At 40.6% G+C, this 19,072-nt stretch overlaps 1 protein-coding gene across 1 annotated transcript; it reads left to right on the top strand.

Annotated features, from left to right (window-relative positions):
- Positions 1-14,280: 14,280 nt before the first annotated feature.
- GJD4 (gap junction protein delta 4) lies at positions 14,281-18,254 on the top strand. Its single transcript, XM_036378892.1, has 2 exons — positions 14,281-14,344; positions 17,068-18,254. Exons 1-2 carry the CDS (start codon positions 14,281-14,283, stop codon positions 18,252-18,254), a joined length of 1,251 nt encoding a protein of 416 aa, XP_036234785.1.
- The last annotated feature ends 818 nt before the right edge of the window (positions 18,255-19,072 follow it).

Below are 19,072 nucleotides of genomic sequence, written 5' to 3'. Positions count from 1 at the left end.
GTTGTTGCCATAATTCTTCTTTCCACCTGCAGACCTCTTTATATTTGATTTGCTGTTTGTATTTCATTGTTTGTCAGTGACATATATCATTCTGACAGACACTGTCATGTGGGACTGAGAGCACTGGAGTCATGGGATGAAGTGCAAAACCAAAATGGTCAAATCACCTTTTTCCACCTTCCACAAACCCAGTCAGCTCTTCAAAAGATGCATGTTTTCTATTGCTAAAAATATACAAAATCCTATCCTATAACAGGGTAATGGTTTTGTTTTGTTAAGGATTTGGGGGTTTTTCTTAAAGAGAGAAATTAGCATATATTGCATAATTGCTGTTTATATTGTGGAGTCTGAATTAAGACTTGGTGTTTTAACACCTTTCTCTCCAGCTCCCCTAATGCCAGAAAGCTTAGCTATAATATAAAGATTAGAAGTAACAAAAATCTCATCAGAACAAGGCAATGGTGTAATGGTGGCAGATGACAAAATGACATCTGGTAGTGTTGGCTATTTATAAAAATAGCAGTATGTGGGAGAGGAAAGAGGAACTGAAAGAGCAGAAAAAAAACCCCAAAATCTTAACACCTGAAGCAACAAATTATTTACAGTTGTTGTTAGCTGGTAATGAGCATTTCATTTCCCAGTGCCTGTTTGAACTCCTAATTGAAGTGCTGCATATCCACTGCAGGCTCGTGTTGCTCTCTGCTTGTTCTTGGTATTCATGTGGAATACACTCAGCCTAGCTTGTAGCACTTTCCTCACTTCTGTGTAAAACACATTTTTCTGTAATCAGAACTTTTTTTTTACTTGAATTGGCAGTTCTTGACAACATTTGCCTACTCTGCAGTGAAGTTCCCACTTAGTGTCTCTAATGGGTTCTGAGAAATCAGCTCAACTATAAACCCAAACAAACCTGTGCGAGTTCACCTAGATGTACGTGGGAATGTACTACACCCAAAGTCTAGTATGTGTATTTCTGCTGTTTTTGTCTTTCTTCTCATCAACTGAATTCCATCTTGAGGAAACCACAGAACTGGTGAGACTGAGCTGCATGAACTGAAGGTAATGATGGCAGATGTGTAGTGACCACTGCTCTGTGAAAATGCTTTAAAAAGGTAAAAAAGATTTAGAAGAAAAGCTGCTGCTTATAAGAATAACAATAGTGATATCAGATGTAGATTATGATGTTGAAAAGGATTGTTTCACAGTGTGTGAACCTGCTTTTCTGGATCTTATGAGAATCAACAAAAAGTAACTGCTGAGTTGCAGAACCACAGCTTGAAAAGGACTGAATACATTGAGGCACTGGAACAGGTTGCTGAGACAAGCTGGAGATGCCCCATCCCTGGAAGGGTTCATGGCTGGAGAATTTGAACTTCTTTTAGTTAATAATTTATCTTCAAGGTCCCTTCCTAATCAAGCTTTTCTATTATTACAGCCAGGAAAGCCAGGCTCAAGCTTATTTCTTGCCTGGCCTGGATCACTGCACTCTTCCCACTGAAGAAAGGAGCAGCAGGATGGCAAATTGAAGAAAGGCAGGTGACAGAGCAGGACAAATAGACTGTACTTCTTGTGTTCCTTTGAGAATAGTTGGCCTGATGCAATTTGATGTGAAAAAAGAGTTCTTTCATGCCCTTTACACCATATGGAATGTATTTCAGTATTATCAGCAGAGACTTTCAGCTGTTACACCTGGAGATATTGTTTGGTGAAGATATGCTAAGCAAGCTTCTTGGTGTGGTGAAATGGGGCTGTATACCAATGAGTTGTCCAGAACCTCCACTGAGAGTTTGTAAAGGTGAAGATGTCGATGGTCACTACAGATGGAGAACAGCAAATAACAAAATATCAGAAATTGTATTTTGTAAACTACAATTTCCCCAATGTACTTAGATCATTTACCTAATGTTCCTGATTTAGTTTCAGACCTTTTTTCCTTCCATCTCTGACACATACATAGACTGGGATGCTGTGGTAACTAATGCAGTAAAACTTTGAAGCTGGAAAATCTCTGGAACTAGCACTGCCCCCCCTTTGAATTCACTGGCAGTGAAGTGAATCCTCAAAAAGCAGATGAAGACTTACTCATGTGACATGAGGGCTTCTAAACAGGCATTAAGAGTAAGACATCACCTTCATGGAAGAGATTTCACAGCACACTTAAGTATAGAGCTAATTCTTCTCTTAGCTGTAGGTTTCCTTGCTTCACTGCTCTGGGTTTTCATGCCCCTGTAGTTTAGATGTTAATATAAATTATTCTCCATGGAAACAGTATCTTGGGAACTGGCAGCTGTGATAACCTTGCTGTCTTATATTTAAACAATACAGATCATCCTGTGGCCACATACTTCTCTTTGATGTATTTCAGGCAAATGAAGCATTCTGCTGTAGAAAAAGGAGAGGCCAAAAAGATGGGGATTGGTGTGCTAGAAGGGCTATGAGGCACAATTCAGTGTGTATATTTTAAAAATAATCCAGGAAATAAAGATGGAGAAAGGTATTTGTACTTTCTATGCTGTCAATACCAAAAAGCATTGATGATACTTTGAGAGGTGTGATGGTGTTAAAGCTCTTGGGCAAAGAGTTTAAGGGATTATTCAATGGGACAGGATGTTTTTCATTGATCTGGGGAGGAGGAAGACCAGGCTGTACTGAGCAAAATGGTACAGAAGAACATGTAAAATACATACACCAAATAATCTTGAACATGAAGGGTTAGAAAGGCAGAACTAGCTTGATGTTGGTACGTTATTTCAATGTTTGGAAAGTATTGGTGGTCCCCTTACTTTCACAGTAACATCTTTTTTTTTTATGGCATTTTAGTACAAGGTGGTCCTTTGTAGGCAAAAGCTTAGTACACATTGTTAATTATTAGAATATAATCAGTAATACGTGCAAGTAGACTTTACAAAAAAAGTTAAAATAAAAAAAGTAGTAAGAGTTCCTGTTAAGAACAAAAGGTGCAGAGGGTAACCTGATGTTGCTGTGGGGCTTCATCAGTATGAGCATTAAATAATGAGAGTCTCCTGCTTGTGACAACTGACAGTCCCAATTCTGAAGTCACAGGTTGGGAAGGTGAGAAGAATTGTGGAGAACAACCTCCCACACCCGTCCCCTGGTAATAACAAGTCCTTTGTACTTACAGTAGTTTTGCACAGCAGAGTTTTGAACAGAGATGGAAAATTATCTTCCAACTTGCATCATTGCTTTTTACAAAAGTAAGAATGGTTTAAATGTGTAAATCACCACCAGCATTTGTAATATTAAATATTTAACTTATTACTGCCAGCAGGTACGTACCTTACACTCTGCCATGGGAATGAGTCCACAGTCTGAATGTGTTCTCTGCCAGTGCTTTGTAGGGCACCTGTTCAAAATCTGTCCTCTGGAGGAATGATTCTTTTAACCCAGGAAAATAGTTGGGTGTATCTTGATAATTTTGAATGTCAGGTAAGGTGATCTTCCAGTTCTGCCTGATTCAAGGCTTTGGATCAATGGTTCCTTCAGCTGAACAGAAATAAATGCTTCAAAGCATAAACTGACAGTACTGACTTCGAGAGAAATTGTGGTCATGTCACCCTGACACCGAGCTCCAGTGATCGAAGGACTGGCCTGATTCTTCTGCTTGCCCATTTAATCATGAATCTCAGTGAGAACATTGTCGGTGTTTCTGACCTGGGAGAAATGTAGACTATGAAATTGTTGCTTTTCTGTGGTGGCCTGTCATTGTGGTACATCAGAAAGGCTTTTTTGTTCTGCTCTGTTTTGCTGGCATGTGGCAGAACAAAGTTGTTCTGCCCCTTAAAGTGTGCAATAGCTGAACCATGTGTTAGCTGAAATTGTTTGCTCAGACATCTGATTCCCAGCTGTGACATTTTCCCTTAACCTTTTCTAAAATAATTTTCTCTTAGAAAAAAGAACCAGGGCAAGCAATAAGTTTTCTTCAAAATATCTTAAGCATCTTAATTTTTCTATTTCAGATTTTTCTTTATAATTTCAGATTTGAGCTTTTCCTTGACAACTCAGTACATTGTATGCATGTGAACATTTATTTTTGGTTCTAATTGCATTAGATAAATAATTTCTATGGCAGTTGCTAATAGAAAAGGCAATTATTTAAAATGTTATTTGAACTTGTTGTTTTCCCCCTGAGGAATGCATTTATCTTTGACTTACTAAGAATCGGTAAATCCAGTGATACAAGATTGCAGATTTTTGCCCTGTCCACTTCATCCTATTACATGAACAATACATTATATATATTATATTAACAATATATTATATATATTAATATAATAATATAATATATAATAATGTAATAATATATAATATTATATAATATATAATATAATATATAGTATGTATTATAACATATAATATATATGTTATATATTACATATATTATATATAATACATTATATAATATAAGAATATATAATATATAATATAAGAATATATAATAATATAATAATTATATAATATATAATATATTATTATATATTAACAATATATATTATATTAACAATACATTTTTCAGTATTTGTAAGAAATTTTACAGATTTCTAATACTTTCAGTATAAACTGAGAGCTTCAGAGGACCGGAAGTACAGAGAACAAAAGAAATCTGTAGCTTTGATTTCTAACAAATTGAGAAAAAAAATAGAGCAGACTCTAGTATCTATCTCCCTCAGCTTTATTTCTTAATAAAGTGTCCCTAGAAACAGCTTCAGCATCTGTTGCCAAATGCCCTGTGTTCTCCTGATTTTCTCAGGATTTGAACAGAAAGTCACAACCCCCTCAACCCTTTAAAACCTGAGGTGCATTTCTGGGGAAATCAGGCTGAAATGCAGCATAAAATGGTGGGTGATACAGGAGGGTGGGGGAAGAGGATCTCTTGGGGCAGTGGAAAAGTGCCCTTGAGCTGAGTCAGTACCAGTCTGAGGTGCTGAGGTGAGCAGCTCAGGCTTCCCAGCTCACAGGTTCCTTATCCTCATCCATGCAGCCACAAGCCTGAGCTGCCACTCTGGGCTTTGAAATTATTGAATTCTGTGGGTCTGCACTAGTTTGTGCTGTTAAGTGTGTGTGTTTGGGACACAGGGAAGTGAAATTGGGTCAGTATGACTGGGCAGCCCCAGTGCATCTCACCTAACACAGATTTGCAGCTGTTTTTCCCTGCATGGATCTCATGCATCAGCCTCTGCATCTTCCTGGCCTCCCCCTGTGCTGTCCCTGTCACTGTGGGCTGTGCCAGTGTCTGGCACCTGCCTGCTGGCAGAGCTCCTGGCAGTGTTAAACTCACCTGGCTGGGCCTCCTCCAATATGTGATATTTACATGAGCAGCAATGCCTCTCTTAGTGTCAGCTTAGACAGATGATTGGTGGCCATCCTAGAATGATTTGGGTTAAAGGGAACCTCAAAGATCACCTCGCTCCAACCCCCTGCCACGGGCAGGGACATCTTCCACCAGCCCAGGGACATCTTCCACCAGCCCAGGGTCCCTTCCAGTCTGACCTGGTTTTGTTGGTTTATCTGCACATTCTTCAGCACTGTCTTTAGTGCCATCAGTGGCCAGGCAAGATGGAAACCTCATCATTTGTGTAACAACACCTGCCCTGAGAGCAGGGCACTCAGCTGAGTGACTTTGGGTTACTTTATCAACATTAGAAGAGCTGAAACCTCTAAACCTGAGGGATGAATCATATAATTGCTGAGGGCAGGAAGGAATGCTAGGGGACCACATTACTTGAACTGAAAATTGCTTTTGCCTATCTGAGCATCACAACCTGGGACAGGAATCCCTGCAGATTAGAAACAGGGGTCTGGGGGTTTCTGACACAAACCTCTAAAGAGAGAATTAGTCCATACACAAGTAGCTGTAATATTAAAGTGAAAAACTTTATCCTTCTGATTCTTTCTATATGAGAAACCACATTATTACTGTGGGGGAATGCATTTTAAGCATGTCCTGAAGCACTCATGATAAATTTCAAAGATGTAAGACCTTCTAAAGTCTATTTTTTGCATATAAATGAATGTTACCATTGAAAGAAAGGTCAATCATCTTATATATACATAAATACAAAATAACTTCCTTTATCATGTACATAAAATAATACAATTTATTCAGGAATGCAGATATATATATCATCTACATGATTCTGCTTGGCAATTTATTGGGTTGATTCTCCAGAAATGAAAACATAATTGGCAAATTTGTGTGGGTTAATGTACTTAACTTCTCTTTGAGATTCTTCCTATGAGCTTTTTGATGGCCTAAATATTTTTTCCTCAGGAAGGGAAGTGAAGGTAGTCAAAAGAGAAAGCAGCAAAATGTAAAAAATGCAGGGGGAAAAAAGAGGAAAAACTGAAATAGTAACAGCAGTTAGGAGGCACAATACAGCTCACAGGGGAATATATCCATAAATATCTGTGGCCAGTTGTCCTGGGTTTGCCAGTGCTCAGCCCACACCAGTGGGCTTGCAGTCTACTGTTTATTATTATTCAAAGAACTAATGCAGTTTTTAATAGTGTCAGGAACACAGTAATTGGTAGCAATTTTGTCAATTCAATTGAAATGGGAAAGTATCTGTCATAATGCAGAGGAGGCAGAAAGATTGAGCTAATGGCCCTGTTTTGTCTTCTTGTGCTGTGTTTGTGCCTTGCTGTAGTAATAAAATTTCGTTTCTGTTACTGGTACTGCAAGAATTTTCAGTGGAAGCTATTTGATATCTTGGAGTGACAAAGTCACTTTGCTCAGGTGCTCTGAAAGGTTTTGCTGAGGCAAAGGAGGTTGGCTGGAAATATTTCTCAGTTCTGAGGGGGAACCACCTTTGGAAAAAAGCTTAGGAAGAGCGAATGTAGAAATGGGAGGTGGCTTATTCTGTGTTTGTGCAGGGCACAGTAAACTGAGAGGCTGAGTTGCTGTGCAAAGGATGGGTAAGTAAATGGGGCATAAGCAGTAATCCCTGCTCCTTCATGGAAAATAGACTGTCAGACTAAAATTTAAAACAGACAGGACATAAATTGGTGTTCTTCCCTCTAGGCACACAGTTTGTGGTGGGTGGGGCTGCAGCTGAGCCCCATCCCCAATGGGCACAGCTGTGAGCAGCAGCAGGTGAGCAGCACTGACAGCAAGGAGCCATGGAGTGCCCAGGGGCACTGAGCAACCACCAAAGGAACAGGGGGCACACAGGTGCAAGGCATCAATATGGGGGGTGGAAAAGATTGGGATAAAGAACAAGAAGAGCAGACACCTGAAGCCCTCTGAAGAGGTAAGGTGTTACTGTGTGTGGGTTGGAGGTTTCTGGAGTTGTATGGTGACACTCTGTGCATTGTGGCTGCCTTGTTTGGGACATGTGCTGTGGCTTGTGCTGTGACACTTCCCCATTTCTGCTGTGTTTTACCTTCCTAGCAAAATCTTGTTGCTCTCTGCTTTGGCCCCAGCAGGATGTTTGCCAGTGCACTTATTTATCCATCATGTGAGATTTCCCTGCTTCTGGACAACACTGGGAGCTGCTCCAAGGTAGGGAGCAGTGCTGTGTGTTCCCAGCCTGCCTTGGGCATGGGTCCTGTGGGGAAATCCACTCTTGATCATTCCTGTCTGTTTTCCTTTGCTCTTTAAGACATTGGAATAAATCCTTCAGGGTCCTTGTTACCCTTTTGATGTTGTGGTAGGAATTTTCAAAGGAATGCATGACAGTTGAATATTGAACTCCTATCAATGGACTGAGCCATCGAGCTGGATTTTATGATGCTTTTCTCTTTAAAAAAAAAATCCTGGTTGATAGAATACATAGAATGTAAATACTATTGCAGTTTAATGAGGAAATTCCTTGTGTACTGCCCAGTATGTGTTGAGTACACTAGCAATGATTATTAAAATGGCCCTTGGAAGAAAACAAAGCAGAAACCATGGAAACTGTAGGCAACTGGCATGGTAGGGCTGTATTGTAAAGCAAAGGTTTGGGGCGGAGGGCAAATTCAAATCCTGAAATAAAAATTTGGGGTAATTTTTCCAAATGTTGTGGAGGTTGACCTATCTGAGTTTTGTTTAAATGAATTTTTACAAGGCCACACTAGACTTAAACTTACAGACTATTAGCAGGTCACAGTTTAAGGTCAAAACAAACCTCATAAAACCATAAGGTGATGTGCATGTCATAAAGGTGAAGTGCAAAAATTGAGTTTCTTGTTGTCCTTTAAATGGCCAGATGTACATACATAAATTGTACATCCTGATATTGATGCAAGAAATCTAATAATTCTTTTGTCTAGTAAGGTGTGAGTAGCAACTATGAGGAGTATTAGATTTTTTCCCTTCATTTTTCATTAAACACAGTTGCATATCAAAATTTCTCATTCTGAAGCAGTATGATAGATGTACACATTCTTTTTAGACAGAAGTACTCTTCTGGATAAGGATTTTATTATGCACAGGATACAGCTTTTATTATTTCAAGCCATATTTCAAGACAAAGATGAGATTTAATACAATGTACTTTTTGACTTCTGCATAAGAATGAATTTGACTTCAAAATGACATTTCTTCATGTGTTAGAAAAAATCCACAGTTGGTACTGCCTGCAGCAATTCCTGAAGTTTAAGTTGTATGTGAGTTAGAGGGGGAAAATCTCTTTTCTCCTTTCAGCTTCCTTCTTTCATTCAGCCTTTTCCCCTGTGCTTGGTTTAATGACCGCAGGGTTCCAGTGCATCTGTCCATGGTGAAAGAAAAAGCAGTGTCAGTGTTCAATAACAGACACAACAGTAAAGGGTTTGTTTCTTAAAGTGATCAGCCATGAAATACAAGAAGGTGTAAAGAACTCTTATTTTAAATGCACAGTGGCTGCCTGTATGTTAAATCTAAGATGACAGATTTATTTACTGAAATCCAGAGCCAGCACAGTAACCGCTTTTGTTGTGCATGGTGCAAACAGGGATATTTGCCCTTCACAGCTCTAGCAATATTCACACTTAGAAACCAAGTATTAAATTTAAAACATGGTGACCCAAAGATTTCTTGTAGTCTTCTGTTTATTATGAAATCTGTTTTTCAATTACCTAGGGCCTTTTCCTTATTTAAATTTCCATGGTATCAGCTCACCATGCTTTTGCCTGCCTGACCATTGCTAGGTGTGGAACTGCTTGAGGGAAGAACTCCTTAGTAGTGCTGGATGTTGGGCACTAATAAAACATGAAATCACCTGCTTCATCATAAAATACAGGATCCTTAAGCATTCCAAACCTTCAGTTCTGTATTTGGTACTGTAAAGAAAGGAAACTGTAAAACTCAGTGTTAAATGTCAGGTGCAAAACTTAAAAAGGAGCTAGAATCTCTCTTATACAAGATTTTTTTTTGTGTTACAGCAGAGCAAATTTCAGTAATAATGTCATGTGCTCATGTAGCTACCAATTTCAGTGGGAGTTAAGCAGGTACTAATAATGTGCTTTTGAAAATGCAGTGTACTCATTTTGTACTTTTACTACTTAGTAAATTAAATACTTTTGCAGAAATTGGCCCTGAGCTCCTGAATGAGAATATATTTTCCATTACTTAATTTTCCTTCATCTCTGTCTTGAAGTGTTCAAAATTCTTGGCTGAGTAGCTGCAAAGTTTCTGAAGCAAAGTCTGAAGAAGAGCTGCTTTTTCCATTTGTCATCCTCTTAGAAGCAGGTTCCCTTTAGAAATACTAATTCTGAATATTCAAGCATTTAGAATAAGGGACTCTGAGACAATGTGGGAGAATGGTCTAAATCCTCAAGAGCATGCAGTAGAACAGACTCTTCTTTTAGGTTTACTAAATTAGTAGAGGAACAGTGAGATAAAACAACACATGCAAGGAACTGAGGCACCAGGCTTAGGTGTCCAAGAGGACAGAGCTGGTGTGGAAGTCAGCAAGGTTGAACCCAATGAATATGAGCTGAACTTCACAGTTCTGGGTGTTCTTCTGGGCTGTTTTAGACACACATGCATTGGCATTTATGTACATTTGAGCATGTGTGCATGCAGCTCCTCCCTGGGAATGGAAGGCAGGAAGGGATGGGGAAGAGGGAGGAGCATTTGTTGGAAGTTTCCTTTCTTTGCACTCAACTCTGCTGCTTCTGGGGGCTGATGAGTTACAGGCTGAGCAGTGGGGAACAGGAGCACATTGTTTAAGCTCCCCATGGAATACTCAATGATGGAAAACATTGACTGCTCCCCTACCTCAGTGTGTGTAGGCTCTGTAGCCCAAAAGCTGGAGCTGTGGTTGCCTTGCCTTCTCCATGTCTGAGTAGCTATGGTGGCTGTTCTGGGCACAGGCTCCTTTCAAACAGCAGCAGCAACACCCAGGAAATGCAAAGTGTGCAGTGCTGGTTGTGCCTGTGTAAAGCAAAGGGCTCTCCCTGCTGTGCTGGCTCCTGGCTGTGTGAGTGCTGTGAAGGTTTACATACATGTGTGTACCTATGTCTTAAATAGAGCATTTGTTCAGGACAGCTTTTCCTACTAATTTGCTGTTGTTCTTCATGGCTAGCTTGTTTCTTTCTCTCCCCCTTCTGCTGTATTTCACAATTTTTAAAATGAGGCCATCAAGATAAATTGTCTTTTAATGTTTACTGTCCCTTCCAAATAGATTCCTCCTTTCCCTCCATTCACAAATCACCTTCAAAAGAGCCAGATTTACTGCAAGAATCATCACTAACACTAATTTTTGCTAACTAAAAAATTCTAAGTAATTTTTTTACTTAGACTTTAAAATAGGCAACTGTGTTTTTCCTTTGTTAAATTGTGATATACCAAAGGCCCTGGACTAAAATGCTAGATCCTTTGGCATTTACTCTATTAGGGAAGCTGCTATGCTGACCTATTTTGCCTTAACATTAATTAAATTGGTAGAAGGATGTTTCTTCATTGCCAGGTGTGGGGTAGGGTGCAGTCTCCCTTAGCAACTCTCACTTCAGTGTCATTTGTATAGGTCTTGACTGGGTAAGACAGATGGGTTTGGGATTTGCTGGGCCACAGGAAGGCCTTTATTTTCTGGGAACTTTTTTGATGTGTGATGTAGATTGTGGCACCATTTGGGTGACAGATTTGATCCTGAAGTGGCTTCAAGCTAACTCAGTTTTACCTCTGGATGTCATTCTGAGCCAAGGACCAGCTGCAGTGTTTTGCTCTGTGAAGTAACCCAGGTCTAAGCCTGGGATGTGGCACAGGTCCACACTGCAGTGAGATGCAGTTCCAGTACTTCAAAATGTTTCAGTGGGTCTCTCACAGTGATGGAATCTGTGTGGTTTTGCAGGATCAAGCCCTAGACCTATGATAAGGGGTTATAAATGTGGACAACAGTTGTAAATTTTAAAATAGATAAAGTGTGTCTTCTTATGTTTCACTGTTTGTCTCTGAAAGCTTTCCAGTGGCTTTTAGGGCCCTTCCTAAAACAAGATGTGATGAGATACTGCTTGGTTTCCAAGTTTAACTTTACCCAATATCATGTCAGTTTTTTCTACCTGCCTTTCTTTTTGACTAGAATGCAGTACTAGTGCACAGATTTGAGAGTTTTTTACGTTTAGGAAGAGTTGTTTTGGTATTCTAGAGCGGGAGTGTGTGTGGAGTCTGTGCCCATCCTCTGGTGTGGGAAATAGTGCCAAACCCACTGGTGGCACTGCAGAGCTGGGGCCCTGTCTATAATCTGCTCTCCCTACTTCTCTGTAGTCCTTACAGGCCAACAGGCAATACAGGGAACAGCTAAAGATAATGAATAAATGAGGGGGATTGTGTGGTGAATATCTCTAGCTGTGATGTGGAAAATCTTCAGGTGGGAACCCTGCCCTGAAAGATGGGCTTTAGTTTCCTCATCCCTTTGCTCAGCACTGTGGGTCTGTGGAGACCAAACATTTTATAACACCACCACAGACTGGAGCCAATGGGGATTGATGGCAGAGGCCTTGGGAAGAGAACACACCACAGAAAGGAGAAGCACTGGATTCAAGTCAGATATGAGCTGTCTAGAAAAGCTAAAATTAAAAAAACTAAAGTTGTCTGAAAAAGCTAAAATGTAATTCAAGCTTTCTGACCTAAGCTAAGCTGCACTGTGACAGGAGGGTGCCTGCTTTCTTTTAGAAAAAAATGGGCCATCCTATCTCAGTGCATCCATGCTGTGGGATCAGATGTTGTTGCCTGGTATAGTTCCTCAGGCAACAATCTGGGGGCTTAAATTCCTAGCTGTTATCCCTCTTCCACAAATGGTAGAGGTCTCACAGCAACCACAAGCAAGGATATTTTAACCAACAATATTGACAGAGACAATTTATAGCCTATTGTGTGGATGCAGCTGCTGAGCATTCATATCCTGCCACCGTCTTGGCATTCCTGACTTTATTTTTGACAAAGGGTGTTTAACCAGGAATACCTTCAGACCTCAGCATAATTCATATCTTGGCTGTTTGCATCTTTTCTCTATTGACCTTCTCCAGCTTTCCTTCCTTCCCTTACTTCTCACACACACTCATCTCTGGTTGAAAATTTGTGTGTAAGTAAATGAAGCTAAAACCATCATCACAAACCATGACTAAAACTTGATAACAGAAGTGGCAGTTTGGAAAATATTTTACCTAACTAAATTCTGGAACCAATAAAAGTTCTGTATTTACCACTGCAATTTAAAATCTTTTTGCACAGATAACAGACAAAGGGTTTTGAAGGGCCATCTTTTCAAACCTCACTTTTAGGGTTTCCTTAGGACGGTGCTTACTGGAGAGAGGAGGATGCTCGGTGTGTTCTGCCAAGGCATTGCAAAACCTGTGAGCAGAGAGCTGGGGAGAAAGTCTTTGAGCAGGTATATTTTACTTGATGAAACTATCAGTTTTACCTTTTACCGAGGTAAGATGTGCTCAGATGTGTAGCTCAGCCCCCAGGTCATGGAGTATCTCCATGCAGCTCCCTCTGAGCTCCCCCAGAGCAGTCCTGGGCTGAAGCACACAAGCAGGGCTGCAGAGCCCAGCTGTGCCTGGGCTGCTGGCACCCCACAGGTGTCAGGAAATCACTTTTCTCCCTTGCTATATCACACACAGCCTCCTCCTTCAGCTTGCAGGATTGTTACTGTTTCCTGACTAAGGTTTTACAATATGTTCATCCTTACCACAGCCCAGGTTAAAAGGGACAGAGCAACATCCCAAATCTGGTGGAAGAGTGGCTGGAATATGGTGGTAGATTATTTTCCCCAAGGTAACCAGGGTGTAAAGTGAGGCAAGGAACAAAAAGCTGAGAGTCTGATTTTCACCCCTGCTTTTTCCTGGGGTGCAGGGCAGTGTCACAATGTCCAGGACATGCTGTGCAGTTGCTTCTTGCTGAGCCCACAGGGTGTTCTGCTCCAAGTAGGAGCTCCCTCCACCACTGCTGAGGGGCTGCTGGGTGTGAGAATGATGGTCAATCACCTTTTGAGTTATCTCCAAGCAGTTTGAGTGAAGTACCAAGCTGTTTCAGCTGAAAGGACTGATATAAATTAAAAATAAGTGACTTGTGGCATCTTGAAAAGCAGCCCCACCATTAGGATTTTTATTTTTTAAAGCTTCCCCTGTTTTTCCTCTTGCCTGCAGGGAGGCTCAGCCTGCTGGCTGGCTCAGCACACAGAGGAGAGTTTGGTATGTCTGTGATTGACAGGGCCATGGTGTTCTGTCAAGGAGGTTTTGATTTAAAAACCAAGTGGTTTTGGGAAATTTCAATGGAATAGCTTCCAGTGACCTGAACTGAAGTTGCCTTTCAAACACAGAGATGCTCATCCTTTTCTATCCCCTTTCCTTCTCTAATTCATCTGCAATTCTTGTGGGGAGACAGAGGTCTCTGTTATTTCCTGGTCTATGCTATTTTTTCCTCTCTCCCCTGTCCTTCAGCACTGAAGTATCTCAGCAATGCCAGGAGGCTGGTATGCCCCGGGAGGGTAAGAATAGTCTACAATGGCAGAGATCACCGCTGTTGTTGCTTGTCCACTTGCAGTTGCCTGGACAGAGGATCCACATGGAGGTAGGAGCAATTGGATCTGACAAGCTAGAGCTTTTGTAAGACAATGTGTTAAAGCCTGAAGAACATTCAAAACTAACATTCCTGTTCAAATCATCAAAATAATCCTTTATCAACCCATTATTTTGGCTGAGTTCCTGATTTCTGTCCTTGAACCTCTGCAAAAATTCCTTCCTTTTTTATTTTTCTTCCCTTTTTTTACCCCCCTCTTCCCTGTCCAGGTCTAATCTCCTTTGGAAGTGACAAAACCGTTTGGACATCAGGAGCTGGAAGTGTTTTGAGCCTGTTCAAACATGGAGCACTGGGACTCACTGGGATTTTTGATAGTCACACTCAACTATAATGTGACTATTGTAGGTAAGTACTTTAAAAGAGCTCTCCTCTTTCTTTTGCTGCTTCATATCCTGACGCCACCCAACTGCCCTACTGACAATCAACTTTAATTTCAGCCTGTGGTTCTGTGACCTGTACAGTAAGTTGTTTCCTTGATACCTGATAGAATAGATTAATGTATTTATTTTCTTGTTAAACAGATTACTTTTTCTTTGATAGTTTTTTCCTGAACATTGCATAAAATATTCTGGCAAGGTTTTCACATTTGGGACTTGATGACAGGGCTCCTTGTCAGCTGAGAGAAGGGATCATGGTAAAAAAACACAGAAGTAATGCTGAACTTATACTGCCTAAAGTGGATGGTAGAATGTATGCAGTAGCTTTAGTAACAAATTAAAAAAGTTAAAGAAGAGGACAGAAGACCCACTCTCTTTTACAGGAGGAAGTTTGTGTTTACTACCATTGTGGTTAATTATTGCTTTTCATTCTTTATTTTTGTAAACAAATAAGGATTATATGCATTTAAAAAAAAGGCAAACCCAAACAAAATGCCATTGTCTTTTCCTTAGCTAGCTGTTTGCTGTGGTTTTTTTTCACCTATGTAATTTAAAGAAGATTCTGTTCCTCTTTCATGGGCTACTTTGAACAAAGTGTGAGCCAGAGGAAAACTTTCAGGCGCCCTTTAAAGACTCTTTGCCTGCAGCAGTTGCTGTAGTTTATGCTGTGCACTGCAGGGAGCATCCAGCTGAGCCCCAGCAGGGCTGCTGGAGAGGTTTGTTCTTGTGTGTTAAATCAAGATTGGGTCTTTAGGGACAGGGATGCATGGAGGGGTTATCTCTCAAATGTATGTCACACTAAACTACTTCCTAAGGAGCCATTGATTTTTCTTAAGCAGTACTCCCCATTGTACATGTTCAAATTAAAAATTGATAGTGAAATAGCATGTAGTATTTTGAGCCTAATTAACTAATGAGCTTCAAACACTTTGAGGTCCTCGCAGGGAAAAAAATGTTACCAAGGGATGAAACATGGTTTGCTAAAGATGACAGATTCTGTAGAGCTTGTGTTTCCTATTGACCCACTGTCAAAAAGTGAGTAACAGTACAGGCTGCCAGCAAACACAGGCAGCTGGAAACACAGCAAAACCACCACTACAACCCAGGTGATTAAAGATAAAATGGAAAGGCTTCAATTTATTTATGGTTGGATAATATATTATTTTGCCAGAAGCAGCAGTTTCTCTGATGATCTCTCATCAACCTTAGATATTCTTCACATTTTTTCACTACAGGGTGCAGTTTTACTGTTCTAGCCCATAATCAGTCTAGTGGCCACAAATGGTTTTTAGAGGGCACTTGAGCTGTATGTTCAGTACAGTAACAGGTATCACACAATGTTGTGGAATATATTTGAATATTTTAAATTCACACCAACTACTGGGAAATAGTCTTATGAGAAATATAGAAGAAAATGCTCCAAGGCAACACCCATAAATATTTTTATAGTTTATAGAAAAATGCTTTGTGACATGTTTTTTTAAAAGCCTTTATTGTGTGTATTGGTGCTATTTTACAGATTGCACACAAAACCTTATGTGCATGTGAGATGTGCATTCACTATTAATGACTTGAGCTTTTCAGTATGTTTCTCAGCCATTAAATCTGTATAATATACTTCTTTAGTCACTGAGTCTTGCTCTTTCTCTACTTGTGTTTATAATTCATGTCTTAGAAATACTTTAAAGCAGAATTAATCTTATAATTCTTTAATTCTGTTTTTTCCCCCTCTTTTTGTTTTCAAAGAGGTTTTTTCCTCTTTTTTTTGTAGGAGATTATTAAATTACTTTTTCAAAACTATATAGGGAATTGGTGATGGGATTCAAAAGGCAATGTGAGAAGTTCAAATGCTAAACTGAACTCCAGATGCTGAATATGTGTTTGTACAGAATGCATTTTCAACTTTTAACAACAGAATGGTTATATCTTTAAGCCTTCACATCCTGACCAGAAAAAGGTTTTAGAATTTCATAGAATCATAGAGTAGTTTGAGAGAAGGGAACTTTATGTTGGAGAAAACTGCTCACAGAGGCGAACAAAGGTCAGAAATCATGGCCAAGATGGGGCAACCAGAGAAGCAACAGAGAGAAATATCTGGGGTGCATAAATGTACATTTGTAGAACACTTTGCATAAATTTGCTAATAATAAAAATAATAACTAATTGATAGCTTGCTAGTAAATACCATTCTAAACACGACAAAGATTTTGTTGGCCAAAGTAAACTTTACATACAAGGTCATGGCCCAGACCAAGAACAAATACTATGTCATGGAGCAATCTTTTCTGTCTAGATGAGTCTCATATTGTGTTACCTGAACTTGAATTTTGTCCTGTTGTTGAAATAGGACAATATTCAGGTGCAGGAACTCAACAACAAGGAAAAATTGTGAGTGAGGTGGATTATTTAGTCAGTTTTGATCTCTTTTTATCAGAGTGTTTTCATTAGGTTTCTGTTGGCATTGCTTATTCTATGTTTGGCTCCTACATTGTTGAGTCTAGATGAAGATTATGGAATATGTAAGCTACATATTTTCACTGGATTTTCAGTCACAGTCAAGAAAAAAAAAAAAAAAAGGAGCTAGTAAATGGGGAGATTATTTCTTCAAATGCCTCATGTATAGAAAGAGCATCAGTGCATGACCTGCCTTCCTTCTCAGGATCTGACTCTCTGACCTTTCCTTCTCTTTAGGGAAGCTCTGGCTGGTGCTGATGATCCTGCTGCGCCTGGCAGTGGTGGTGTTAGCAGGGTACCCCCTGTACCAGGATGAGCAGGAGCGCTTTGTGTGCAACACCCTGCAGCCAGGGTGCTCCAACGTTTGCTATGACTTGTTCTCCCCCGTGTCTCACTTTAGGTTCTGGCTCATTCAGACTGTGTCTATCCTGCTGCCCTATGCTGCATTCAGCATTTACGTTTTGCACAAGGTGGCTGTGCACATTGTCAGAATGCGCTGTCTGGTGCACGGGTGCAAGAGGAACAAGGGTTTATCAAGCCCCGAAGATGTGAAGCAGCTCTGTAGAAGTGCAGTTGTCAATAGAGTAGATTGTGGTACAGACAACCTAAGTGTCCTTAATTTTTCAGGGGCATATACCATTCATCTTTTTGTTAGGACCCTACTTGAGGTTGCCTTTGCAGCTGTGCAATACTTTCTTTTTGGATTTTTTGTTCCTGACCGCTTTTCGTGCTACCACTCACCCTGCACAAGCACTGTTGACTGCTACATCTCCAGGCCCACTGAGAAATCCATCATGATGATTTTCATCTGGGGCGTCAGCAGTCTGTCCTTCCTGCTCAGCCTTGCTGATCTTGTCTGTGCTCTTCGGAGAACGACAGCAAGGAACCAAAAGAACAAGCAGCTGGCAAACCTCTGCACAGACAAGGAGTGCAGGATACACCTTCCCCCAGTCCAGCACAGTAGCTCCTCTCCACCTCAAAATGAGGATGGCCCAGCAGCCAACAGCTGTCAGATCAGTGATGGCTCCTGCTCACTGCTCCCTGGCGAGGAAGAAGAGGCTGTTCTTCATCCTGGAGGTGTCTCCCAGCAAAGTGCCAGCACTAACCTCAGCAGCAGCAGCAATAATTGCTGTGTGCCAGGAGACCTTGCTGTTAAGCAGCAGAGCACTGAAGAGCCCTGGTGTGCCAGCGACCACCAAGGAACTCCCTGCAGCCAAGTGAGACCCAGACTTCAGCAAGACTTCATTAAAGATACTGCCCTGGCTTTGAGATCTCAGATGGAGTCTCCCCTTGGAGTTTCTTCCTCTGTTGTTCAGAGCAAGCTTTTAGGGTTCTACCCTTCAGCTGAGCTAAAAAGCCCTGATGAACAATCAAATTATAGCAGCTCTAGCTGCCTGAGGTCAAAAAAGTCCGAATGGGTATAGAAGCCAGAGTGAGCACTGTATTGTGACCTTGGCAGGGCAAATCATTGCATCACTGAAGAGGCTTCAGGGAGTTTCAGCTGAATCCCTTGGCTGTGGTCATGCTGCAGAGACACTCGACTCCATTGGAGAAGAAGCAAAAACTTGGGATAAGAACTTTCAAGGTTATTACATTAAGGGACATGTTCTTTAGAAAATGTGACATCTTTATGGTTTTCTGCATGTAGATGGTTTAAAAAGGCTGTGGACTGTCACTGATGCGATCAACCTGGTTTTCCAGGAGTATGTGTGAACACTTGTTTACTCTAACCTAGTTTTATTGCACAAGATTGAGCTTAGCAAAGATAGGTTGTCTACTCTCAGAAGCCTAATTTATCTCCTCATACAAAATTCTCAAAGCCCACTCTAAGACAGGATATCCAAGAAGAAGACTAGACAGTGAATAAAATGAAAACACTTGTTTTGTAGCAAAGTGTTAATTAAAAACCCCTGGATCTCATTACTTGAAGGCAATACCCCTCTCCCAGCTAGCAGTGCCAGGGCAGTTCCTTTCTCTGACACTGATGCCAGCTGCAATCTGATCACACCTGAGATATTCAACTGTAACACCTTCCACTACCTAGAGAGGCCTAAAGGAAAGCCAGAGAGGGACTTTCTACAAGGGCATGTAGTGATAGGACAAGGAGAAATTGCTTCAAACTGAAATAGGGTAGGTTTAGACTAGATGCAAAGAAAAAATTTATTTGATAGTGGCAAGTCAGTGGAAGAGTTTGCCCAGAGAAGCTGTGGATGTCCTGGATGTCCCACAACAGGAGGTGTTC

Source organism: Molothrus ater, chromosome 1, assembly GCF_012460135.2.
Source record: "Molothrus ater isolate BHLD 08-10-18 breed brown headed cowbird chromosome 1, BPBGC_Mater_1.1, whole genome shotgun sequence".
Classification (NCBI taxonomy): Eukaryota; Metazoa; Chordata; class Aves; order Passeriformes; family Icteridae; genus Molothrus; species Molothrus ater.
Note: the sequence above shows the minus strand (reverse complement) of the source record. Positions and strands in the feature narration are given on the sequence as shown.

Coding starts and splice junctions, on each gene's coding strand:
- GJD4 (XM_036378892.1), top strand. CDS start 14,281: ATGGAGCACTGGGACTCACTGGGATTTTTGATAGTCACACTCAACTAT. Junction 14,345..17,067: donor CTATAATGTGACTATTGTAG/GTAAGTACTTTA, acceptor CCTTCTCTTTAG/GGAAGCTCTGGCTGGTGCTG.